The sequence below is a fragment of the Onychostruthus taczanowskii genome, unplaced genomic scaffold (genome assembly GCF_017590055.1).
Source record: "Onychostruthus taczanowskii isolate IOZ18803 unplaced genomic scaffold, ASM1759005v1 scaffold25, whole genome shotgun sequence".
In the NCBI taxonomy this organism is placed as follows: Eukaryota; Metazoa; Chordata; class Aves; order Passeriformes; family Passeridae; genus Onychostruthus; species Onychostruthus taczanowskii.
In genome coordinates this window covers 9,567,198-9,593,281 of record NW_024499796.1, presented here as the reverse complement: position 1 = coordinate 9,593,281, position 26,084 = coordinate 9,567,198, and the positions used below count along the sequence as shown (strand labels likewise).

The following is a 26,084-nucleotide window of genomic DNA, read 5'->3' as shown; positions in this document are numbered from 1 at the left end:
ACTCAAAATCCTCCTTCTATGCTGTGATCAGTAACATGAAAGAAATGCCAATTAGTTTAGGTGAAAACCAAGGACACAGTTTACAAAATAAAAACTGGGAACTTATACTGTGGGGGTCAGTATTGTGAGACTTCCAGCTAATTTCAACAGTTTCTAAATACTGATTCCCCATGTAATATACAGCACTACCTATAAGAAACTGCATGTTGCTTGCTCTCACAAGGGATGTGGCTGCTGGGTACATGACATCAAAGAGCCAAGGGGTGACCAACCCTCAGACTATTTCCCTTCTTTTTCTTTGGAAAAGCCCTTTTAAATGTTGCAAAAACAGGGGGAAAACATTAAACTACACTTCATTGCCAATCACACAATGAAGTCGCAGCATCAGTATTCCCAGCAGCACAGTGACAATGATGCACTTCCAGCTTCAGCAACAATTTTGCTGAGCATAACTTAAAAGGCATTGCAGAGGACTTATCAACAATAGAAAAAAAACAAAATAGAAAAAGCACATTGCAGGTAGCACCAGTGTTCATTCAACAACCAGATTACCTAGTCCAGAGGGTTATCACTGTATTATTTCTCAAAAATATTTATGTCTGGGATTCATTTAAACTGGAACAGGAAACTCTCAAAAAGGGAATTTAGGGACCACCTCAGCCTCACACCCTCTATTCACTCACTTTCCAACAGAACCATATGCTCCACGAGAGAAGAATCTCTACCTGAAATAACCTTTCCCATCATCTTCCTTGATTTCCAGAGACACGGAGAAGGTGAAGATGTCACTGTCTGGAGTCTGGGGGGTGGCAGTGGCTGACAGCGGGGTCTGTTTGGCAGAGCGTCGGAAGGCAGTGGCAAAGCTGTACAGGATTCGGCTCACCTGCAGCCAGAGTGCATGAACATCAGCTGAAACCTGCCTGGATTTTCACTAATTCACAACAAAGTGTAGCAAAATAACTCAGTTTTAGCATCTAATTAACTGTTTTTCTGTGCTTCTTAGGATAAACGGTTAACTGTGCATTCTTATCCCATAACTAAGGTTTGTTGATGGACGTATTACATTAGCTCTGATGTGCCTGAAAACCTTTATTTAAATTTCAGTAATAACATTTACATGTACATAATTATCATTTGACAAAAAGCTTGCACTTACAGCCTCTTGGATTTCACATCGGAAGACATGAATCCTGAAGAGTTCTGCATTGTAGTGGCTTTCAGTGAAAGCAAAGCAATCACTTTCAGGGGTCCCATCGTGCCCTCGTACACAGAAAAGGATTTTATAGATTGGATAATTTGCTATTTCTGTGTTTGTCTGAGGATCTAAAAGTCTGTTAAAATAGAGAGAGGGGAAAAAAGCGAGCTTGCACCTTTAGAAGAATTATTCCAGCCAGACATAACTTGCTAGCTTTAACAATTTCATACCTCCTAGAGAAAGTACACCACAAAAACAAGATCCTGTCATTTACTGCAAAGCATGACCACAATAACGATGTTTAAATTGAACAGCACAAAAAAATACAATGCCACAAATGTTTCCACCAATAATTTCCCCATGGTTTTACAGGGATTGGTCTTCCAAAAGTTATACTCATATTTGACAGTGGACAGACCCACCTCTGTTAAGCCTCACGTATCAGACATTTTCCAAACTACTTTCCAGGCTATTTCCAAAGTGCTCATCAATAACCAATCCCACTATGGCTTTGGGGATAGCTTGGATCACCACAGTACTTTTTGGTAGAGTGTTTGGTAAACAAATTCAAAGGATCCCTTTTCACACACGTCTATAAAACCCACTTCTACCGCTAAAGAAAATCCAAGTTGTTCAAGTCTCCTGCCAGGTAAACCATCAGCTTGCTTGCTTCCCAAAGGAGCTAAGATGAAGGCACAGCCCCAGAGCAGCAGCCCCATACCTCACGGTCCCCTCGGAGACGTTGGGCACCGACAGGGTGACGTCCAGGGAGATCTGGCACTGGCCACGCAGGATGGACATCATGCGCAGCGCCTCCACCTCGCTGCGCGGGGCGTTCACCGAGGCGCAGCCCAGGTAGGTCAGCTTGCTGAACACCACGCTGTCCTCGTCTGTCACGGGAGTGAAGGGGCTCAAATCCTCACAGTCTAGGGCAGCACACAAGGGGCAACGTCAGAAACAAGGCAAGGCACCCCCAAGGGAAGTGGCAGACACTGACTGCCCACTGAGTAGAAGACAAAAGAGGCTAAGAACAGAAAAGCCAGGCCAGGTCAAAACACTGTAGGAAAGCCTTGTACTTATATTTTATACAGCCAGTCTGGCTGTATAAAAGTAAGGTTAATACTTGTGCACACATCTCAGGGCTGTGTTTTCAGAATACAGGACAGTTCAGCAGATATTAACTCTTGCATCACATACATAACCTGGAATTTACTGCACTAAGTGAATATAATGTGAGGCATGGAGAAAGGCTAGTGGCCACACATGTACCTGAATTCTCTTCACTTTCCCCACAAAAACCAAGTTCATAAGATACTACCAGGCATTCCTCCCCCATTTTTTTCCTAACCTTCTTGGGATGGTTTCACTGGCAAGCTCATGTCTGGCTTCTGGAGTCCTGCCACCGACACTGGGTTAATGGTAGAGGATGCTGATGCTTCAAGGACAACAGGTTCTTCCCCATCTCCATCAGTTCTGACTTCTCCATGGTCCCGCTCACTGGACTGATCCTCCATGGGTGGATCCATCAGCACGTCTTCCAGCTCCCTCTGCAGCTGCTGCTCACTTCCATTCCCCACAATCTGAGAGCCACAGAGTTGGGACACAAAAAAGAAGAAAAGACTGTTCAAACAACAAAAAAACACCCCTCAGGCTCAGGGTCATTCATATGGCTTTTTATTTACCAGTCAAAGCAGCAGTCAACAAATTTAACCCAGTTACAACCATAAACACAAACTGCAGGGTGCAAGTGCTCACCAGCATGGATTATATCCTCCCTGCTCTAACAAATCTACAAGCTCAAAGCAGGAATTTTCTAGCAGTAGAAAAAGTGAGGAGACTGCTTTCAAACTAGTTTTTAATCACCAGCTACAAAGACTACCTTTGACAGAGAAACTTACAGATGCCCACAGTATGGGCTATAACAATTCTCAGATTAGAACCAGAAAGGGACAAACATAATTAAATGTGTTACATGGTTTATGGGCAAGACAGCAAGGTTTCACAGGAAGAGAAGCATCTGGAACAAGATTATGCCATCATGCTGAGGAGAAGTAACAGCACTGCTTTGTTTCCTAATGCTCAGCTGCAGTCTGACTTTGAGCTCATGGAAGTCAACATGAAAGCATGAAGCCACCTCAACAGTGTGAAATAAGGTCCTGAAGTGGAAAGGGAATGAAGGCATTCATTTCAGGAAGCTTGCAGATACTGATACTTATCTAAGGAAATTCTTTGTTCATTCCTCTGCAATTAACAGGGAAGTGACCAAGTTTACAGAGTATTTACCACATGCCATCAGCAAAAGATACTAGCCTCTAACACTCCTGCTGCTGCTGGTTATTCCTGCAGACACCAAAACTCAACCCTAGGATCACTTCCATATTCTTATCTTTCTGTAAACTCACTGATTTAACATGCTACACACCAGCTACTAAAATCCACATTATTCATATAATCTAGTGACTGTTTTGCTACAGAATTTAAACAATAACAACAAGAGGCATTTATGCTCTTGAAATTGATGCAAACAGAATGTCACTTTTTGTACAGATTCAAATACACTCCTGTGCTGTGATCACCTGCCAGGAGCAGGACAGGGTAACTGCCTCATTCAGCACTACACCCACAGAGGGAGGCAGCTGCAACCTGCAACTAGTTACAGAAATCCACAGATTTCCATTTTCCTCCCAACAATTTTAGTATTAATTTGTGTGATTCATTGTGGAAAAATCTTGCACAAGCATGGGGTCATCAAAGGCAGAAGGGTTTCAAGCATCAGGTTTATTATTCAGGTCTTTGCAGGCAATCATCAGAAAGATGATGATGATGATGATGATGATGGTGATGGAAGATGCACTATGTTCCTTTACTGTATGGAGCTTATATGTTTTGCAACAAAATAGAATTAATTAATTGTAGTGTCCTCTTAGCCTCTTCAAAGGCTATATATTACACTATGTTCCTTTACTGTATGGAGCTTATATGTTTTGCAACAAAATAGAATGAATTAATTATAGTGTCCTCTTAGCCTCTTCAAAGACTATATATTAAAAAACCTAGAGCAACTTCTAGTTTACAGAACCTGTTCTCTATGAAACCTGAAGGCAAAATTCATTCTGGTAAAAAGCTGCATGTGATACACCTTTCCTCACAGTCAACAGATTTTGGTTTTGGAAAGGAAGGTGAAAAATTCATATCCAGTGAGAACTACATGTTGTAATGGTATTAATATAACATACACATGAAAAATGTTCTATTCTGTCAAGATTAAATGCCAAAAAATCTGAACTGTGATCTACTCTATTTGGTAAAATAATCAGTATGAATAACATATCTAGTTGTTACATCTATAAAACATGATCTTGAAAATAAAATTTCCCAAAAATAGTAGTGACAGGTAAAACAAAAATGCAAGTTGTTTACAGAAAATAGACATGTAAAAATAAAAAACCCATCTCATAGATATTCTAAAATATCATCACCAAAATCCCATTTAAAAAGCAATTTAAACTAATTTCTCCAAGAAAGCTTTCCTTGTCAGCCCAGACTACCCTCAAAAAGAATTTTAAAAGGCACAGTAAGCACACTTCTGGACTAGAGGAGCCCTGCTGTTCTCATAGCCCCAAAAATTAAGTGCACCAAACCAGCTGCCTGCACACCAAGGCCTAAAACACAAACCAAGGCTAACTTCATGTCAACCAAAGTTTCTTACAGAACCATTTGGATTCCCCACATCATGGGAACAGGGCACACGAAGGTGTAAAGTGCCTGAAACCTGTGTAAAGTGCCTGAAACCCGACTGCAGCCCCAAAACCAGAGCCAGCCTGGCAGAACCAAGGGCAGAAGGAACAACTCACGTGCACCTGATCAGTGCCTGAGGCTGAGCAAAGAAACCATTACCCTAATCATGGCTTTCTCCATTTCTCACAAAACTCAAAACTGATTTCACTTAACCTTTAACTAGGGGGTAGCAAACTTCCTTTAGCACAGGTGGGGATTTATCAGAACTGTGATTTATTCCCTTCTCCTGATGCATGTGCTGCCACCTCTGCTGGGGGAGGTCTCTCTGTGCTGGGGGGTTCAGAGCTCCTGCTCCACACTGTGCTCCAGCAGCAAAGCTTTCCTAAATCCAGCCTGGTCCCACTGCCAGGGGGCACGAGCAGACACAGGAACAATACTGGAAAGCAGAGACAGCAGGCAAACTGCATTTCTGGAAAACATTCACTGACAACTCCTTTTTAAACTGAACCAAGTATTTCAGCACTGACAAAAAGCAAAAACACGTTTATGAATTACAACCAACTGAAGAAAAACATGGTTCCTAATTATATTCAGAAGAAATATTTCTCTGTCTGGACTTGAGGAAGAAAAGAAGTGCCAAACAAAAACTTACATTAACTCAGTCCATAGCACTACACTTAGAACTGTAGCATTATCAGCAAATTTGAAACGAGAGCCTTAGGCCCAATGTACAAATTTCAGAGCCTGTCACATTCAGCAAACACAAACCTGAACTTCCAGCACCGTCCTCAGACTGTGCTATGGCAGAATGTCTCTTTTCTTGTAGAATAATACCAAAATACCCAAATTTTTGTCCCTAAGAAGAGATAAAAAGTCTTCCCATTTCCTCTGCTAAAAGTTTTCTCCTCCTTAAGCAGAAGGAAGGAGGTTCACAGGAAGGTTCCTCTATGGGAGAATTTAGACTGCACACTGAGTGCTTGCTTAAGATAGAAAATTGCCATTAATCACTCAGATTGCAGCCAATAACCAACAGCACATGCTCTCCACACTGGAATACTGAAAAGCTCAAGGTGAACCACTTTGTTCAAGGCTTGTGCTCAGTCCTGGCTCCAAATTCATAAAGAAGCTTAAGACCTGCAAAGCTCTGTGGCGTTCAGTGCCAAGCCAGAGAACAGCATAACTTTATTTTATAGCTGATGATCAGGCAGCAGAGCTCATGTTCTTCCTTCCTCATCAAGAGAGACAGCACACCTGCAGCCAGCATTTCATAAACCACCTTGGAGGCAAACAGTGATACAAACAGCTCCCACGTGGAGCAAGAAGTGCTGCAGACTACGACATTTCATGCTCCCAAATTTTCGCTGGGGATAACGGGATGGAGCAGAGAAGCTGGCTGACATGAGCATGTCTGCCTCCTGGGCTCTCAAACGATGCTTCAGGAGCTGATTACAGACACTGCCACAGAAGCATTCTCAAGGTAAGTACCACTGTGAGACTACTCTGAATTCCTAAGTGTTGATGCTGATACTGATCTGGATGCTGCTGGTATTTGCAGCATTAAGAAAGACAAGCATGAGGCTACAGCCTCTCAGCAGGCTTCACAGATCACCAGGCTCCACGCTTAAGAAATATTCATGTTTTTTAGACTATTCTGTGATGCGAAGTGACATCTTCTACAACAGCCATAAAACATAAGTGAACTTTTTTGCCAGATTAAGCAAAAGATCAGTCTTGAGACTCTTAACTGACAGAATTTATTTGAAGTCTTGTGTAAAAGAAAAGAGCCAGTATAACAGCATGTCTTGCCCCGGACTCAAAGGAACACAAGAAAAACAAACAAAGCTGTTGGGAGGTAAAAGGAAGAAGAGCAAAAGCATCAAGAATGTTCAATAAAGTCTCTGTTAGAACTACTGCAAAGGAAGAGAGGAGCACCCAGTCCAAGAGGCAGAACACAAGATTTCTTATCATCTTTAAAGGTATAGATGCAGCTGTTGACAGACATCCGTGTCCTCCAGTGGTGGAATATCTCTTTCCATCTCCCAGAAAGAACACACTGAGTCGACTCACTCCAGGGAAGATCCAGTTTTCAACACATTCAAGTGACGGAATTTGGAGTGATTACCTTATTTGTGTCACTTTTCTTAAAAACTGCTGAAATACAAATTGGGATGAATGTTGCTCTAAGCAGCAAAAAAACAAAACCAGAGGGTGACAAGGGTCTCTTTTCAGAACAGCACTTTTACAAGTGAGAAGATGTCAGGGCCCTTCCAGCTCTCACAAGCCTTTCACAGAGAGCTCATGTTCTCTGATTCATGCCAAGTTGTTAGTTGTAACTACTCTTCTACCTTTCTTAAAGAGAACATTTCACATTGGGGAAAACTTCAGCGTATCTTTGAATTAACAGATAGGGTCAAATCCATGTATGCTAATATTGCTTTCCACTTAAAGCTGTGATAAAATCACAGTTCCACATTCTTGACAATCAGTCTGTTTCGTCCTAAGCACTTCAGAAAAGATTCTGCAAAGTGGGAAAAAACCCACAGCTGGTGATGGAGAGAGCTCTTACTCAAAACCTAATTACCACCTTTGACATCAGCAGTGAAGAAATTACAGACAAAACTGGTTCTTGAATAAGTTCTCCCTTCTGTCAAGTTTTCCACAACAAAGAAGTCCCTCTTTAAGCTCTCTATGGTTAGTTTGATTTAGAAGAGTAGGGAACAAACTCAGGTTATTGGTTCTTACCTTCAGTCCTGTTTTTTCATCATCACTACCATTATTTGTAGATGGTGTTTCATCCCCTTGCCTGGAAACCAAGACAAAATCTTCACTGTTAAGAGTGGATACCGAGTCTGAAGAGACACTGATTTTTCCAACAGAAGCCTTGTCATCCATGACTTAAAAAGGAAGTTCGATTCATGAATGAGATTAAATATGTTATAAACTCCTGAAAAACAAAAATCATAAAAATACTTATATAAAACTTAGCATGCTAAAATGCTCAAACGTTGCTTTTCAGAAACCTGCTGACTAATTATAAAAACTAACACATCTGGCAGCACAACCAAGCTCCAACTCCTCTCAGTGCACACTCAAAGTCCTGCCTTCATCTTGCTAAGCAGCACATGCTATTACAGCACTGGTTTCCACAGCTCACAAAAGGGAAGTTATTAAACTCTATGCAGTATTTCATGGTTATGTCAGTCACCACTTTCTACATACCACACAAAACAGGGCCCTAGAACATACACTCCACTTGCTGACAATTAAGGCCAGCAGAATAAAGTCCATTTACTTCCTTCAATTAATATATGCCTTCACCTATGTTCATGCAAAAATTACTTTTATCTATCAGAGCTCACTGTATGCTGCAGTCACATTCTTTTCCCCCCAAACAAGAGTTTGACCTAACTCTTGATATTTTGCTCTGAAACCTTAGGACACACAGCATTTAATGAATCTATGCTGAATCTTCTGTACTATAAGGAGCAATAAAAGCAAAGACTTCCAAGAAGCAGGAAGAACAGCGTAGGCTGGCTTAGTACTGAGAAGCAGAGCCAACAGAGGATTTTAAAAAGCTGGAACTGGCACTGAGAGGCATTTGAAGAAAGGAACAAAAGGTGAAGTTCAGCTGCACACCTTGAACTCTACAGCACAGATTCCCAGAATCCATGGCTCAAAACAGACTGCCGTGATAAAAATGGGTGATTAAATTTCCCAGAAACCCAAATATACCCTTATCTCAAAGGCTTGGGTCTTTACAAGCATAACCAAACTCAAATGCTTTTTCAGCCTCCAGTTTTGCCTTCCAACCTGGAAACACCATCCCAACCTGGCTTCCAATAATGCAGCCTGGCACAGCTCACAGCATTCCTGCCTGAACCAGGAACAATGCACCAGCAATAGCAAAGCCTGCTTTTATTCCTATCAATGCTCTCCCCAACCACCAATACAACATGAAATCTGCCAGGAGGACAACTTCTAATCAATTACCAATCTAATCACCTAGTGATCCTGGAACATGTTTCAGAGAACTGAAGCAGAGTGTGAGAGGAAGAATGGATGTGGTTTGTTCATGAATGACAACACACCTGTGATTACTTGATTTATTTTCAAAATCATGTGTGGTACTTAGATATCCTTTTCAAAACCATTTTAAGATCCACTGACTTTCAGTGGGAATTACTGGCTGGGAAATGTAGGCATTTTGAGAAGTTCTACACACAGCATGTGTCTATCTGGTATTACTCACACGTATCTCAAAGGTAGGGCAGAGAGTTAAAGATGCTTTTGTTTTAAGAATTCACATTAAAACATTTCTATGGAAGGTCTGTATTACACCATCTATATAAGACACAGATCTCTGAAAATACCTAAATCAAAGATCTTGAAACACAGACTAAAAATAAGCATCAAACACTAAATACCCCTTTGGCTTTACTATTTTCATTCAAACAGAGCAAACTCATCTTCCACACTGACAGCAGGAGTAGAGCAGCAGGCTTTGATCACAAGCAGCTGTAAAGATCACCCAGGCAAGGATCACTTCAGCACTGTGTTTTGGTGTAGTCTGTCTGTCTTGAAGTGCTAATTTCTTCTATTTCCCAAGTGTTTCAATGTGACACCTCTCCTCAAGATTACCTTCAATTCAATAACAAGCTTCCTGTGCTTTACCACTCCTGTCTGGCATAGCACAGCGAGGTGTAAACAAAGCCCACGTGGATCCTGGGGCACAGCCAGCCCAGCCTAACCCCACAGCAGTGTCACAACACAGAATTGCAACACCAGGACATCCCAACCAGCCCAACTTTGCCAGTCTAACAGTGAAGTCTCATGAAATTACACAAGACAGGAGAGCACAGGAAAGAGGACAGTGGAACAGGCAACTGAGAGAATCTTTTGATGTAGCAGCAAGCAAAGCTCAGATACCCAGCTGTGCTGGAATCAGCCACGGGGGTTCATTGGATTAATGCTCAAACACTCGAGGTGCAAAAGTAGTCTTCAAATATTAAAATATTGCCTGAAGTTAACCAACATTTCTATATCCTCACACTTTGCTTTGCATGGATTTAATTTCCTCTGTTCCTGGCTATCACTTTGTTCCACACAGGAACACATGGATCATTTTACCTGAGTCAGAAAGCTCACGGTGGCAGAATCCCCACCAGAAAGCCTCCAAGCCCATTAAAATAAAGGCCAGCCTAGAAGAACACACATCAAAGACCAGCAGAGCAATTACATGTGGCTCAGGAATCAAGAACAAACAGCAGCAGTGACAGTGCTCTTCAGCAATACCTGCAGTTGGTCTCAGACCCAAAGCTTTCTCCTCTCACAGCTTAGCACCAAAGACCTCAGCCAAGCACAGAGCTCAAGTTTTGATGTCCTCAGAAAGCCAGTGTCTCATCCCTATCATGGAAAGAGGCTTTGGTTTGTTTAAGCATAAATAAAATAGGAGCTTGTGAATTCAGCACAATTTAGCTCCTGACACAAAACTACACCCCAATAGTGTTTGCCTGAAGGTGTCTTTACACCTCCACGGGAGACAGAGTGTCTGGTAAAACACGTACAGAGAGGCAAACTTCTACCAACCTCTTTCCTTGCTCATCTGAGTAATTAAATGGGTGTTCTGGCCTCTCCTCACACAACAAACTATTGGAGAAAGTTGCAAAATGAGAAAGTCAACACAGCTGGCTCTTGGGTCACTGCTTTCAAATTTACTTAAAATTCTGGTTCTCTGTGAAATTTCCCTTCACTGCTGTTACACCTTACTCTCTAATCAAGATAATGTGCAGAGGAACAGCAGAGACCCCATTCACCATGATTAAAACCTTAAACAACTGGAAAGCAAACCTACCAAAAGTTCAGATTAGTTACACACACTTATGAAACATTTATCTTTACTTTCCCTCCCTTTCCCAAATATTTGACACCCGACCTGCAACTCGTGATCAAAGTTTTCCTTCAAAGTTCTGCCAAAACGAATTTAAAAGAGCTTAAAGTAAACAGTATATAGAAAAAAAAGAATACCAGAAAACCTTCAATTTTACATTACTGGAAGAGGCTTGAATGCCAACCTGAGACACGTGCAACAAGTGAAGCACAGCACCTGTAACTATAGGTGGTCTCACTCCATTTCCAAGGAATACCCATTTTCTGGTGCTTAGAACATCCATGACCACACAAAAGAGTGAATGAAAACCTGTAGCTATAGGTGGTCTCACTCCATTTCCAAGGAATACCCATTTTCTGGTGCTTAGAACATCCATGACCACACAAAAAGACAGAGAGTGAATGAAGAAATCAGTATTTCGGGCATGAACTTCTTCAACCTGAGAGTCAACAGCAGATGTAGCATCCTTAGCACAGAATTTACAGGGAAATACAACACAAAAATAAGTTCTGGGTTTCCAGGGCAGAAAAGAGAATAAGCATGAGAAAAGGTATGAAAACCAGAGAGGAAAAGGTTTTTTTCCCATTCATATCTTTCTCAGCTTTTGTACCTCAGCTGAAGTTTCTAAAGTGATTCCACAAAGTTCCAATATATCTGATGCAGAATGCATGAGATAAAGAACAATACAGCAATATTAACTAAATTACTGAAGAACAGTAATTCATTTGCCTTAAAAAGCAAAGTCAGAAAGCTGACATGCAAAACAAACGTATATCCTCTATCCTCCAAAATATGAAACCACTAAGTATAGTGTCAAAAACCATGGAAAACGAGAAGGTGACATGCAGAAAAGACACTGAGGTGGTGAAACACCTAAATGTAATGTATTTTCTGTTTCTGTTCCTCTGGCTCTATGCACAGCTTATCAACAAATCCAGTATGGTTCAATTTAAAGATGCAAAGTTCTGCATTCTGAGTGTTCATCATTAGCATCTTAGTGTGGGTGAACAGTGGAATTTGTGGCAGAGTTCAGAGGCTTTACAGTGCACTTTGCAGAGCTGTGTTATGACAAAGAACCCAGCATTCTGTAAGACTCTGAGCTCCTACAGCCTTGGACAGCTGTGGGTTTTTCTCCCTGTACAATTCACCTAGCGCACACTTGTTTTAAAATACATTGCAAGTCCTGAAAAAAGCCTGGAAAATGCTCCAGGTCAACGCCTGTGTTTTGTAACAGCTCTGAAGGAAAAAAAAAAAAACCGAACAGTATACAAGCAATCAGTAGCAATCTTTTTTCTTCTCACATATCACATGATTAGTCTGCTTAATCATGTCGGATCTTTACCCACCTTCCCTGTGCAACACATACTCTCAAATGCAACAAGAAGTCCTTGGCACTCAAAATGAGGCAGGAAAGCCAGAGGAATACTGCATGTGAAAATACAGATTTAGGATGACTAAAGAGTAACTAATAAAAAATAACAACCACAAGTCTAACTTTTCCTTTCATTTTACAACACATTGACAGCCACAGATGTTCCCACTAATTTCAAGAGCCAGAAAGAAAAAATATTATTATTTGGAGATAATGGTGTCTCTAATTCCACCCTTCTCCTCACAGATCTGGGAAAGAAGAGTGAATCATGAGACACGGTATGCAAAACCAGGCATCAGATAAAACACAAGAGTTAAGCTAATGTAATCTTTGTTAACAATCTTAAACAGGTTGATAGCTATTGCCAACATCGTTTTGCTTTCAGTCCGAATTTGAACTATCTGCCAGAGAACAAAACCCTAATTTTAGGCTCTTGTAATCAGTAAATTCCCCATCCCAGAAACAAGCAGCCCTTCCCGGGAAACTGCAGTTCATAAAAGAAATGCTGACACTGCTTTAGCCAGCCCAGCACAGGAATGCTGCTGGAATGAATTAACTGTGAACAGCGGGTTCATCCACGCTGCAGCTGACGCTCCCCCAGCACCAGCCCCATCTCAGAGCTGTGCAGCCAGGACACAGCACGGGCTGGAGGATGGGAGGAAGCCAGTGCAGCCAGCAGCTAAACAAACTCTGGGGATGATGCTCTATGTACTGCTGGAGCTGCTCTCTCATTAGGATTCAAACACTAACAGGGAGCTACGCTCACCAGACAACCAGAGCGCTCAAAAAATACGCTGTGGAAGAACCAAGAAGAAAGGAGTTACATTTGGTGTGTGCTACTAAACACTGCCTGCACTTAGGGCTGGAAATTGGAAGGAAACCCCTATGCCAAGCTGCATTGGTTAATTTGTTTACTGTGTACACAACAATAAGTTTGCTCAGGTCCTTGACCTTTTAAATAGAGGCCTTTAAAAAGAATACAGTATTTCTGCAAGTCAAACAGCAATGGGCAGCTCCTGTAATAACATCTTTTCTAAGTAGCCAAAAGGCTCAGAAATCCTATTGAGTTGGGCTTTAACAGAACCTGTAAGTAAAACAAGATCTGGAACACAGATCGAGCCATACCTGTATGCCCTACCTGTTCTCCGGCCTGTATTCAAGAAATAAACACAATCTTTTTCCTCTGCACACCTCTCACATAATTTTTTCCTTCTCTCCAAACCTCTTCTGAATATTTTTCCTACTTCTCCTTCTCCCCCCCAAGAATGATCAGGCAAATCTACACAGAGATAAATCACCAACTTTACTTCAAGCAGTTTGATTTCCACTTAATTTTTGCTGATAAGTGTTTTTAAACCAACTTCGCACAATCTGTTTATACTTAATTTTCCCTTCTAACTAACACAACCAGTCCTTAAAAATAATCTACTGGGGACATTTTAACTGAAAGAAACACTTATTTGACAACAAGAAAGATAAAACCCGCAAAAAAAAACCACCGAAGGTATGGTACATGAACCAAATAAAGATGCCTGCACGCAACGAAATGCCACATCTTAGGATCCAGCTGGAAGCGACAGGCAAGAACCGACACCCCGCGACACGCCGGTGCCCCCGCGTCAGTCCCGCGCCGCCCGGGATGGGATGCGGGGGAAAGCCGGTGGCTCCGGGGCGCGCTCCGAGGCGGGTCGTCCCTGTCCCCAACACCCGGAGCTGGGGAGGACGGGCCCGGCCCGGCGCCCCCCGCCTGCCCCAGGACTCGGCCCGGCCCTGCGGGACCCGGGGCGGTCTCACGGCCCCGCTGCCGCCGAGGCCGCGGCCCTTGCGGGTAGAGGGGACGGGGAGGCATCGCACCGGGTGTGAGACACGGCCCCGGGGGCGAGGGAGCGAGCCGGCGGTAGCGGAGCGCAGGACGGCCCCCAGCTCCCGCACACCGGGAGGGAGCGGCAGCGGGGCAACGCCGCGGGAGGGCAGCGCGGACGGGGCGGACGCGCCGGTCTCCTCCCCTCTCTAGGTCCGTAGCCGGAGGCAGGAGCGGCCGCGGGTGCCAGCGCGGGGACGCGGCCCGACGCTACAGGTACCAGCCCCTTCCCCCCCTCCCGCCCGCCGGGCCGGGCCTGGCGCGGACAGCGGCTTCCCCCGCTCTCGCAAAGGGCATCGCGTTTACATTGTTAGGGGATGCTGCGCGGGCTCCCGGCTGAGCTGTGCTGGAATATTCTTTTCCCGGACCCCGGGAAGTAGATGTGAGGGCCCGGGGCGATCCGCGGTCGGTAGAGGCCGAGGAAGCACGTGCTTCCAACGGGGAGCCGTGCACGTCCGACGGGAGCTTGCCTTGGTCTGCCGCCCTCCCGAGATAGCGGGCTTGGGATTCATTGAATGCTCCTTTCTCTTGGAGATCAGTAGTAGTTGAAACTGAACGTGTGCTAAGGCAAGTCACAACTTTTCGGTGTGCAGTTTCTCATGATGTGGCTCTTGTAGTCTGCCAGACACAGGCTGAATGGCTGGAATAGCTGTGGTTAACAGCACAGTATAACTTTAGCATGGGTGCTTTAACTGCATTCATATTGTATGAATTTCCAAGGTGGAAAAAACAGACTAACAACTGTACTTCCCTTGTTCAGAGAAAGCACAAAAAGAACCAGTTTGATAATTGTAAAATTCACTGAAGATATATCAGGATGATCTGTTCCTATCGTTTATGTTTGCCAAAGGCTGTTGCCTCTTAAAATTAAACTTTCGGCCCTAGAAACGGGGTCAGTCAGGCAGTGCTGAAGGTGACTGAGAGACTGGGTTCTGCAGATTCAGCAGAACCAGTATAACGCAGAACAATGCCCCCCCCTGCTTCTAAACTTTCCCTGGTCCCTGGCTTTCGAAGTCTTCTGAAATCCTCCTCTAATTTTTGCATGCCATACACTGGAAGATACGCTTGATGGGTGTGATCAATGAGGAGGTCGTGTCTCCAAATGCTGTATGAGCTGCAAACTGAAAAAGCCTTGATTATTGACAGATGCTTCCAAAAATATTCTTTGAATAGTTGTCTTGTGTGGGCACAATGCCATTCTTGTGTGTACACTCAGCTGACACTTCATGCCCCAAGAGAGCAGTATCTGCTTTTATCTATAAACTTCAAAGCTTCCTTTTGAGCTTTATGTGGTGTTTGTAATAGTTGGGAGGTGTAAGTTTTGCTTTGTTTTGTAATTTTATCTAACCAAATCTTGCATCATTTAGTCTCCTGTTATTTCTTCACTTCCTGCAATCCTAGTGCTTTGGCAGGATTGTGTGAGCAGTATTTCATCCAGAATCAGTGTAGTCTTATAAATTCTTAAAGCAACTGTTGAAAGACAAAAGAAGGGTACTTGGTTTATGGAAGATCCACTGTTCTTCATTCCAAGTCCTATCAAAACACGAACAAACTTCCTAGAGAAGTGGTCTTCCAAAGAACAAGGCTAGACACAAGGCTTCCTTTATCCCCCAGGTATTCAAAACAGGGAGCCTAGTGGAGGCCATTGTGAAGATTTTTTTCTGTAACCTTAGGAAAAGTCAAAACAACACACAACAAACCAACTCCTGCAGAAAGACAATCTAGTGTGTTCAACCCAGTGCAAAACCCAAAGCTTGCTAAAAATATGTTTCCCCTTTACATCCTAACATTTTAGGATATTGCTTCAGGAGAATTTTTGTCATAGCACCTCCACTTAATATTCAGGCTTCATTACATTAAAAAAAGGTAAAAGTTATTGTGATGTGAGATGTAAGCTTGAATTTGTTCTTACTTGTAATGGACTTCAATGTGTACCTAGAATAAAAAACATAATGGCTGATGAACACCCACTTTATATTATTACTCTAAATCTTTCTGACCTACCTTTTAGAAAACAAAAAGTACTCATTGTTTGTTTTTTTCTCTGCCGCTTTTCCTTAGGTGTGCCAAAATGTCAGAAAGATCAGATATTCTTCATTTCAAGTTTGACAACTATGGAGATTCAATGTTACAGAAAATGAACAAACTGAGGGAAGAAAACAAGTTTTGTGATGTCGTGGTCCATATAGATGATGTTGAAGTTCATGGGCATAAAATTGTCTTTGCTGCTGGCTCTCCTTTTTTGAGAGATCAGTTCTTACTGAACGACTCCAGAGACGTAAAAATCTCCATCCTGCAGAGTTCAGAAGTGGGGAGGCAGCTGCTTCTCTCTTGCTACAGTGGCACTCTGGAGTTCCCTGAAATGGAGCTGGTGAACTACCTGACTGCTGCGAGCTTTCTGCAGATGAGCCACATCGTGGAACGGTGCACTCAGGCCCTGTGGAAGTTCATCAAACCCAAGCAACCGCTGGAGAGCAAAGAGTGCGAACAGCAAAGCGACTCTTCTGAGCTGAAGGAACATCAGGGAGACGATGACTCTCTGCAGCAAGACTCGCCTTGTATTCAGCCTTCAGAAGACAGCATGGACATGGAGGATAGTGATATTCAGATCATCAAGGTGGAGTCCATTGGGGAGGTAACAGAAGTTAGGAATAAGAAGGATCAGAATCAGTTTATTTCTTCTGAACAAACTGCACTGCATTCCTCAGAGCCTCAACACTTTCTTATCAACTCCACTGTTGAGAACAGAGCAAGTGAAATAGAGCAAAACCACCTCCACAACTATGCCCTTTCGTACGCCGGCAGCGATAACATCATTCTGGCCTCTAAAGATATGTTTGGGCCTAACAACCGAGGGATAGACAAAGGCCTCCAGTGGCACCATCAGTGTCCAAAGTGCACAAGAGTATTTCGGCATCTGGAAAACTATGCTAACCACTTAAAGATGCATAAACTATTTATGTGTCTGCTCTGCGGTAAGACGTTCACTCAGAAGGGCAATCTCCACCGGCACATGAGAGTGCACGCAGGCATCAAACCATTCCAATGTAAGATCTGTGGGAAAACGTTCTCTCAGAAATGTTCCTTACAGGACCACCTCAACCTGCACAGTGGGGACAAGCCCCACAAGTGTAACTACTGTGACATGGTCTTTGCGCATAAGCCCGTTCTGAGGAAACACCTCAAACAGCTGCACGGTAAAAACAGCTTTGACAATGCCAATGAAAGAAACGTGCAAGACATAACGGTGGACTTTGATTCATTCACATGTAGCGCTGCTACAGACAGTAAGGTCTGTCAGCAGGCTGATGCCAGCCAGGTACTGGATGCAGGGAAGCTGCCTCAGGCTGTGCTCGGTTTAAGAAACGATAGTACCTGCGTCAATTAAGCAATTAAAACTCGTCCTGTGTAGGGATCGTGACTGAGAGGAGCAAACCGTTGGTTTGGCTTCTTCCCTAAACTAGTGGTGTGCCCTGAAAGGCTACGGATGGTTGGATTGCAAAACCTGGCAGGTCTTCAGCCATCGCTCTTAGTCTTACTTGATATTTTCTGTGAATAGCAATCCTCCTTCAGGTTTCTGTCTATGTCTCTACTGTGGATTAAGGGGTTAATTGTTTCATTTCTCTCTGATTAGGAGATTCAAGACTAACACCTTTTGAAAGACTGTTGCTGTGAGCTGCAAGTAAACCATCTGCTGTGCAGTTAGAGGCCTCTCTCTGTCTGGGCAGATGGAGGAAAGCAAAGAGGACAAGTGTGTGAGATAACCCAATATTTTTTTTAAAAAGCACTGGATAACTGAAAACACTCCATATACTCAAATTTAAACTTACCTCTTAAAATTACCTTTCTCTGATCTTACCCCTAGACTCCTGCAGTTGAAATGAAGTATTTTTGTGTCACTTTTTTGCCCTTTCTAAACCTATTTCAAGAAACTTCTGCTGCCAATCAATGCTCTCTTAAAAACTCTCAGGGTTTTTAACCTCAACATGCATTATGAAAAGATGAAACCCTAAATGATTTGGCAGGGTTAGCTGATCATTGCATAGAGCTGTTCAAACTGAGGATAAATTGCAGCTCTGGAATGTGAGAGGCTGGTGCCTGGAGTGCAAATGTGACCTGTTCTTACGCTGGCATAGCTGGGATTTTTAAAGGGCACTTGCCAGCGCATGTACTGAGACAAGCTAAACACTTCAAAGCTAAAAGTTATCCTCCATCTTCTGTAAGTTTTGCATCACAAACCACAACAGCTGTTGGGTTTAGAGCAAAGCTGGAATGGAGAAATACTGCTTTTTGACACTGTGAAAAGAATCTTTTTGAAGCTGCAATGTGTAACAACTCCACAATTTTTTTTTGCTTTTTCCCCCCTTAATTCTTGTATGTCTCTCCTTGATGTCTAATAAGGGCCACGTGTCACTTAACTTTAAACAAAAATACCTGCTATAAGAACTTAACATAAAGTTTTTTCTTTTTTCAAGTGACCATTAGTGTTTTACAGATCCTAGGATGAGGTATAGGTAGCACAATTTCTATAGGTTAATATATCAGCTATTGACTGTACTCAGCAATACCTCTTGTATACCGCCTTAAACATCAAATGTAGCGGGAATGGCATGTTAATTGGGATTCTGGGATTATACCATACTGCTTCTCAAAAGTGCTGTGGAATTATCCACATCCCAGTCAGGCTGAAAGAAGCTTAGTATATCTGAGGCACACCATTCCCAGCAGAACAGCACTGTTAGTACTGAAGTGTAGCATAGACTGATAATCAAATGGCTGATCCTCGGCAGAGAACTGCTGTTTGTGTTTGGAATTAGGATTTCTTCCAGTGCAGCTCTTTTCCACAAGGTTTGCCGTGAGGCTGAGATTATGCTTCCTACCTAAACGTAGTACTGTTGGTGTGTTTGAATGAGGGGTGGGGGTGAAAGGCTGCTATTGTATGGTTAAAAATGTTAAACAGGTATGACCAAAGGTTTGTAGAGCAAAAAGTGTTGTGTATGTCATTATCGAAAGTTGGTCTTGCTCTTCGGTTCTGTGTGTGTAGAAGTCAGGATTTCATTACACAGATATTACACTGATGGACGTTAAAACATGTTAATGTTGCAGAACGTTTTCAGAAATCCACATACTTTGAAGCAGAAAAAGAAGGTGATTCTGTGAATCAGTTTTTGCAATTGAGTTCTTGAACTACTGCACTTGACTGTTACACGAACTCTTACATGGACAGCTATGAAGTAAGCAAAGGAAATTACATCAGGGCATTCATCTTTCAAGTTGTAGCAAATATATTTAGGCCTAAAGTCTAACTATTTGAGACTTTTTAAATTATTGTTCAGGTTGTTGGGGTAGAAGATAGGTTTGCATGGGAAGAACTGTTTTCCTCTTGAAGCCACCCACTTTCAGAGTTGTTTTGAACGAAATTTGACCGTGACAGTTGCATCTGACACTTGCATTCTGTCTTCAGGCAAAATCTTCTGTATTGTTCAAACATTTTGATAATCTATTATTCACTAAATGGAAATGAGTTATAGTGGTATGTCAAAATGAAGATAGACGTGGAGAACAAGAGCTTGCAGAGCCAGGTCAACGTGCTGTAAGGTACTAGTGAACAATCCAAGGCAATATGAATATGGACACAAAAAAGAAAATGGTCTTCTGCCACAGAAAGGAATACAACTGCACAAATGCTAGAAAACATGGTAGCAAAATGGACAGTATTGAAAGTTTTGTCTATCTGGAAAGCTTTGGTTTTTGTGAAATTATGAAGCTGTAATGTTACTGTAAGGAGAACACAGCTTGTTGAAGTAGCTGTGGGTGACTTGAAGCTGATACGAAGAGACAAGGGTTTTCCTAAGAAACGAAAGAAATAATTTGGTCAAGATGCATAGGTGTTCAGTCCACCCTGTGCTGTGGTGATTTGGACGTCTGAAAAGGCCAAGACTGCTGGGCTGCTCAATTAAAGGCTGCTGTGGTCGTTTGGCAAGAGCACAGCATAAATAAATAGGAAAAAAGAGAAATGCAGAAGACTTTCTTCAGTGAAAATGGACACATCGGTTGGATGAAAAGTGACTTTTACTAATGTCTGCTTTTGGCCTGGCAAAAGGGTGCAGACCAAAAGATTTATGCAGGAGATGGCTGCGTGACTCCAGAAACACCGGAGCTCTGAGGGCAATACGCCGATGCAAAGTGCACTGGTGGTAGAGTTCATCTAGAATTTGCCCCTGTATGGAAGGACAAGTGAAGAGTATAGAAGAGGTAATAGAAAAGAAAAATCTGGCTAATGCTGCTTCTCTGAATTACAGATTAAAATGGAGTGAGAATTATGATAAATGGAATATGCAGAGGCAGCTGAATTATAGAATAAGATGAACTTAATTGTCCATGTATGTAAAATGTTGTCTTCATTGCAATGTCCCGAGTAGTGAAAGATTAGATCTGTTGGTTGTTGCTACTGATGCTGCATATTCAGATGAGGACTATGGCAGTTATCATAATCTGTGTGTTACTGTGTAGAATACCATTTGCTGGTAAGTGGATAGTCTCACAATGTGCTGTACAACTTCCTACATATCCTAAAAATAACTGAAGTCTATTACAAAAGTATTTTAATAACTCCTCAGTATATTAGGATTTTTTTTTAAGTTGGCATTTTATTTATTTATATTATATAGAAGAAGGAATTTTTAGAATTTAGGTTTGCCAGAGGTTTGGGCTCACCACTTCTCTGAGTGATGGTAGCTTGTGTAGCATGTGTTCCTGCAGCACATGCTGCAACTGCACAGCCTCCTGCATAGATCAGGGATGAGTCTTTCCTTAATTTATTTTTCTTTTAGAAGACATGTTTGCAAGTTAGTAACTGATTAATTTGAAGTGTCAGTCTTTCTCTCCCCTAGCTTTTTGGCAAAACTTAGCTGCCGTTGAACTTTTGTTGAAATAACGTAGAAATTAATTGTGTGGGGCTGATTATGGTTTTGGAGTCACTGGGAGGAATAAAAGTGAGGAGGGAGAATCAAAATGTGATACAAACTGAAACTGTTGAGAGAACTCTAAAGTCACGTTAAATGTTAATTTTTATAAACAAAGAGGGGGACATAGTGGTGCCTCCCGACTTGGTAAGGGGTGAGAAAGCAGGACGGACGCCTTTCTTTTGAGATTGTATAATCGATGGACTGAGCATTAGCTACCTCTTCACTGACTGGGCAAAAGTCTTACACTACGTGTGATAACCAAAGCAGGCGGGTCGGCGGCTGCCGGGCGATGTCCCGTGGCCGTGAAGAAGCCAGCAGCTCGTCCCGGCGGCCTTCGGGGCGGCGGTTCGCCGTTCCCCCGGCGCGTCCCGGCTGATGGCGAGGAGGAGCCCCGGTAGCCGCTCCCCGGGATGCCTTACGGGGGCGGACACGTCGCTACCTCTACCGAACGGTGGGCGAGGCGCGCCCCGGTGCCGGTGCGGTTTCCCCCAGCGGCAGCCGCTGTAGCAGTGCCAAGTCTTCTAATAAACGTGCTGCTAACTCTGTCTGCCGCCGCCTCTCATTTCCACCGCGGTCACGGCGCGCCGGGGGCGGGCGGGCGGAAGGGGCGGGCGGGGAAGCTGTTCCGGGGCGCTGCGGCACCGGCGGCGGAGCGGTACCGGCTGCGGGGAGCGGCCGGGGAGCGGGGCGGAGCGGGATCGCGGCCGGCGGCGAACGGCCCGGGAGCCCCGGGACAGCGGGTCCTGCCGGAGGCGGGGGTGGGCTGCGCCCGGTGAGACGCTCCGGCGGCGCCCGCGGGTCCCGCCATGGCGGCGGACTCGGAGGTGCTGCACTTCCAGTTCGAGCAGCAGGGCGATGCCGTGCTGCAAAAGATGAACCTCCTGCGGCAGCAGAACCTCTTCTGCGACGTGTCCATCTACATCAACGACACCGAGTTCCAGGGGCACAAGGTGATCTTCGCCGCCTGCTCCACCTTCATGCGGGATCAGTTCCTGCTCAACCAGTCCAGGCAGGTGCGGATCACCATCCTGCAGAGCGCCGAGGTGGGCAGGAAGCTGCTGCTGTCCTGCTACACGGGCGCGCTGGAAGTCAAGAAGAAGGAGCTGCTGAAGTACCTGACGGCCGCGAGTTACCTGCAGATGGTTCACATTGTGGAGAAGTGCACCGAGGCTTTGTCCAAGTATTTGGAGATCGACGCTTCCATGGAGAGCGTCACGCAGGCTGCTGAGGGGTGCCACTCCTCGGATGCTGAACTAAGGAGCGGGGATGAGGTTTTAGATAAAGATTGTGAAATAATCGAGATCTCTGAAGACAGTCCAGAGAATGAAGAATACCCCGTGAAACAGGAGGATGGTGATGGCGATGGGGATGGCCCACACCCTGCAGGGCAGAGCTTGGTGTCGGAAAGGAAGGACACAAAATCCCCAGAAATATCAACAGTGGAAATCGGGTATAAGGATGATGAAATCTGTATCTTCAGAATGGATTCCATGAGTGTGGCGAACGTAGAAAACGATCATTTTCCTCAGCCTTGCACTTCCTCCAAAACAAATCTATATTTCCCAGAAACCCAGCACTCCTTGATAAACTCTACAGTTGAAAGCAGGAATACAGAAATGCCAGGAAATCACTTTCAGGCTTTTGTTGGTGACAATCCAGAAGGAACTTCTAGTGGGGTGAATGGATTCCAGAGCCTGGAGGATTCTGGCAGCTCATGGCGGCACCAGTGTCCAAAGTGTCCGAGGGGCTTTCTGCACCTCGAGAACTATCTCAGACATCTGAAAATGCACAAACTCTTCCTGTGCTTGCAATGTGGCAAAACATTTACGCAAAAAAAGAATCTCAACAGGCACATCCGGGGGCACATGGGGATCCGGCCCTTCCAGTGCATGGTGTGCTTGAAGACCTTCACGGCCAAGAGCACGCTCCAGGATCACCTCAACATCCACAGCGGGGACAGGCCCTACAAGTGCCACTGCTGCGACATGGACTTCAAACACAAGTCTGCTCTTAAAAAGCATTTGACTTCTGTTCATGGAAGGAGCAGCAGCGAAAAGCCAAACCTGAACACTATTACAAAAGTTAAAATAGACTATGACTGATAGCTGGGCAATTGTGGAGTCAGACTCCACAAAAAGCTCCTGGCTAGTGAAATTCTAGATGCAATTGCAGTTCCAGATCCCCATCTAAGGGAGAGAAGCATAAACAGGTGGCTGGTGATCCAAGACAGGCCTTGGAGCAGGAAACCTGCCTGCTCCATTAAGGTTGCTATTGCTGTCAGTGAAAAAAGGTGTTTCCTAGTTGAAAGTAAACTGCAAAATATGGGAAATTATTTCATGCTTCTCTTCTGTTATACTGAGCATATCCTGGTCCCCCAATGATGTTTTATATTCCTTGTTTCAAGGGCAGGCACTGCTGACTTTCAGACTATTACTGATACTGCAATAAGCTGAAGCCTGAGCCATGGTGTTGGTAACAACAGCTGAGGGAAGGGGGTGTTTGTATTTATTCAAGTCAGTTGTTCCCATCCAGTTCCTGGATCATTCACGGTGGAATCATCTCCTTCCTTGCCCAAACTTTGCTAGATCTTCCAGAAAGAAGGTGTGTTTTCATACTCAAGTCTGTGACGTTTAAGGACACACAACAAACAAAAACTAATCAAGGAACCTTTCAATTTGTCTCTTGCAAATAGAGAATTTGTAAAAGAGAAAGAAACAAACAGTATTGCCTTGCAGTTTATTTGTAACTGGACAGTCCCATGAAAAGGACTTGCTTTTAGTTTTATCAAGTTCTGAATTTTTATAAACTTCTTTCTTCTAATAGTGGGGTTTTTTTCTGTCATGTCAGTGTTTTGCACCTGTATTTGATAAGTTTATTCCTGTTTGTTGCATCATAACATCTGCCTTCATTTTTTTACAGATCTTAGCTATATGCACTTGTGTGAAATTCAGCTGTGTGCTCTTGGGTAATCACAGTTTCAATGCTAATTTTGAAAAACAGGCATTTCTGTCTGACTAGCAGTGGCTTAGACATAGAGGTCTCAGACCCTGATTCTGTGACACGGTAACACAGTCATGATGTGTGTTTGCAGAAGTGTGTTTGTGCTTTGTCAAAGGTCATTTTAGTTTCATCATGAGCATTGAGTGCCCTGTGATGCAGTCTGTGTCTTTGGCTGGTACATGTTTCTTCCACTAAATGTAATATGAATAAAGAGTCATTTCAGTTGTTAATATGAGATAATGGTACTTACAACTAGCAAAAAGCAGTAGTTCTTACTCCAGTCTGTATCACGCTTTCCTTCAAGTTTCAGAAGTGCTGTTCCAAGTTCTTGCTCGGAGTCCAGAAGTCTGGCCCAAATGCTTCAGATTCTGGCTGGCTCTAAAATCTAAGACAATAGTTTTTAATGTCAGTTCACTTTCCTTCCCTGTGTCTGTGAGTGCACCAGCCTGTTTGGGGTTTTATTGATCAGCTACGTGAGGGATTGGGTGTGTACAATGTCTACCCTGCACTGTCCTGTTACTACTTGTTACAGGCATGGTCAGGTGTATGCGTGGGTATTTCCCTCATGGGCACTTCCCTGTGTGCCAAAGGGGAAACAGACTGATCTTTTGAAGTGTATCTTCTGTGGGAGCAGGTTCCGAGTTATTTTGGTCATGCATGTAAACATGAGAGGGAGTTGTGTTGTGTGACAGCCCACCAGCATGTTCTGTTCAGTGGCTGCAGTGTCTCAGTAAGCTTTGTGGACAAACCCTGGTCTTGTGCACATGTTCACGTCAGAGGAGTTTCCTCTCCCCTGTCCATACATGTAACCATGTCTTGTCATAACACAATAAATGAAATGCAAACAAGGCGTTGTGTCAGAAATACATCTCGATTTTTCTGATCACAGTTAATAATTCTGTGCATACCTTAACAGTTAGTATTTTGGCTTGCTGTGTTGAGTAAACAAGATGTAGTAAACTAAACACGGTGTTCCAGTGGCGGTCATTTAGTAACGCGTTTTTCTGTCCTTCAGAGGGGTCTGTCTGACCCACTTGTGCCATGAATTCTTCCCCCTCAGGAGTCACAGCTCTGCACCGCCGTGACCTTGGCTAAGGCTGTGTTATCTCTGCGTGACCGGAGACGCAGCTGCAGCTGCCGGGTGTTGCTCCGGGGGCTGCCGTGCTGGGCCAGCAGCGCCAGCGCTCCCCTCAGCTGCCCGGGCCCCGCCGGCCTGAGGCGGCTCGGAGACGACAACGGACGTGGGCCAGAGGGCGCCTCCAATCCCCGCCTCCTCCTCAGCGCCAGCAGTGACAAAGTCATCAATTGCAATTTAGAACGACAATTTATAATCGACACTAGCGGCGAAAGTTACCGATTAAAAATTAAAAGGACAATAAATAGTCGACGCCAGAGGCGAACGTTGCGCACCGAGGAACCGCTGAGGCGGCTCTGCTCGAGGCGCGCCACAAGGGGGCGCTGGCGGCGCCGCCCGCCGCTCTGTCCCGCCGTCTCGATGACCCCCGCTTGGCCCTGGCGGCGGGGCCCGCGCGGCGGGCGCATCTGCACCGCCGTCTCTATGGTAACTCCCTCCCTCCCGCCCGGCCCTCCGCGCGGTCACGTGCGGCGGGCGGCGCGCGGCTCTCGCGAGAGCGGCGTCGCGGGGCGTGGCGGCGGTGCCGCTGTCAGCGCGATGAGGCGGCGCCGCCGGGGCTCCCGCCGCTGCCCGTCGAGGGCCGCAGGGGTGTCGGCGCCCGGCGGGCCCCGCCAGGCCGCGGGGCCGGCCCGGGGACCCGGGCAGCCATTTGGTGGCGGCTCCGAAATGAGGGCGGGAGCGGGGCCGGGCAGCGGGAGCGGGAAGCCAGGCCCGGGCCCAGGAGCTGGAGCCGGCCCGGGTGCGGGATCCCTGCCCAGGAACGGGAGCCGGGCCCGGGCTCTGGAGCGTTAGCTGGGCCTGGTGCGGGAGCGGGGCCGGGCTCGGGTGCGGCTGACAGCGGCCTGCGGACGGGGCGAAGCCGCGGGGGCACTCGCGGGGCCGCCCGGCGTTCCGGGCACCGACGAACGGAGGCAGGAGCTCCCGGTCC

General features: G+C 44.8%; 3 protein-coding genes across 4 annotated transcripts in view; 2 read left to right on the top strand and 1 right to left on the bottom strand.

The window, feature by feature from the left end:
* The window catches only part of RABGAP1 (RAB GTPase activating protein 1), a 62,281-nt gene extending 48,167 nt beyond the window's left edge, over positions 1–14,114 (bottom strand). The window contains exons 1-6 of one of the 2 annotated variants that reach the window (XM_041406348.1): positions 14,047–14,114; positions 7,676–7,877; positions 2,544–2,775; positions 1,917–2,121; positions 1,157–1,331; positions 726–883 (exon numbers count right to left, since the gene is read on the bottom strand). In XM_041406348.1, the coding sequence (XP_041262282.1) occupies positions 726–883; positions 1,157–1,331; positions 1,917–2,121; positions 2,544–2,775; positions 7,676–7,825 (920 nt within the window). In that variant the 5' untranslated portion in view covers positions 7,826–7,877; positions 14,047–14,114. Of the gene's footprint in view, positions 1–725; positions 884–1,156; positions 1,332–1,916; positions 2,122–2,543; positions 2,776–7,675; positions 7,878–10,225; positions 10,338–14,046 lie in introns of those variants that run through there. The other variant, XM_041406349.1, reaches the window with a different exon arrangement.
* A 67-nt stretch (positions 14,115–14,181) lies between these two features.
* Positions 14,182–21,566, top strand: ZBTB26 (zinc finger and BTB domain containing 26). The gene is made up of 2 exons (XM_041406363.1): positions 14,182–14,269; positions 16,115–21,566. Exon 2 carries the CDS (start codon positions 16,125–16,127, stop codon positions 17,439–17,441), a length of 1,317 nt encoding a protein of 438 aa, XP_041262297.1. The 5' UTR covers positions 14,182–14,269; positions 16,115–16,124; the 3' UTR covers positions 17,442–21,566.
* Positions 21,567–21,651: 85 nt separating this feature from the next.
* ZBTB6 (zinc finger and BTB domain containing 6) lies at positions 21,652–25,423 on the top strand. The gene has a single exon (XM_041406364.1). It carries the CDS (start codon positions 21,828–21,830, stop codon positions 23,121–23,123), a length of 1,296 nt encoding a protein of 431 aa, XP_041262298.1. The 5' UTR covers positions 21,652–21,827; the 3' UTR covers positions 23,124–25,423.
* Positions 25,424–26,084: the final 661 nt, after the last annotated feature.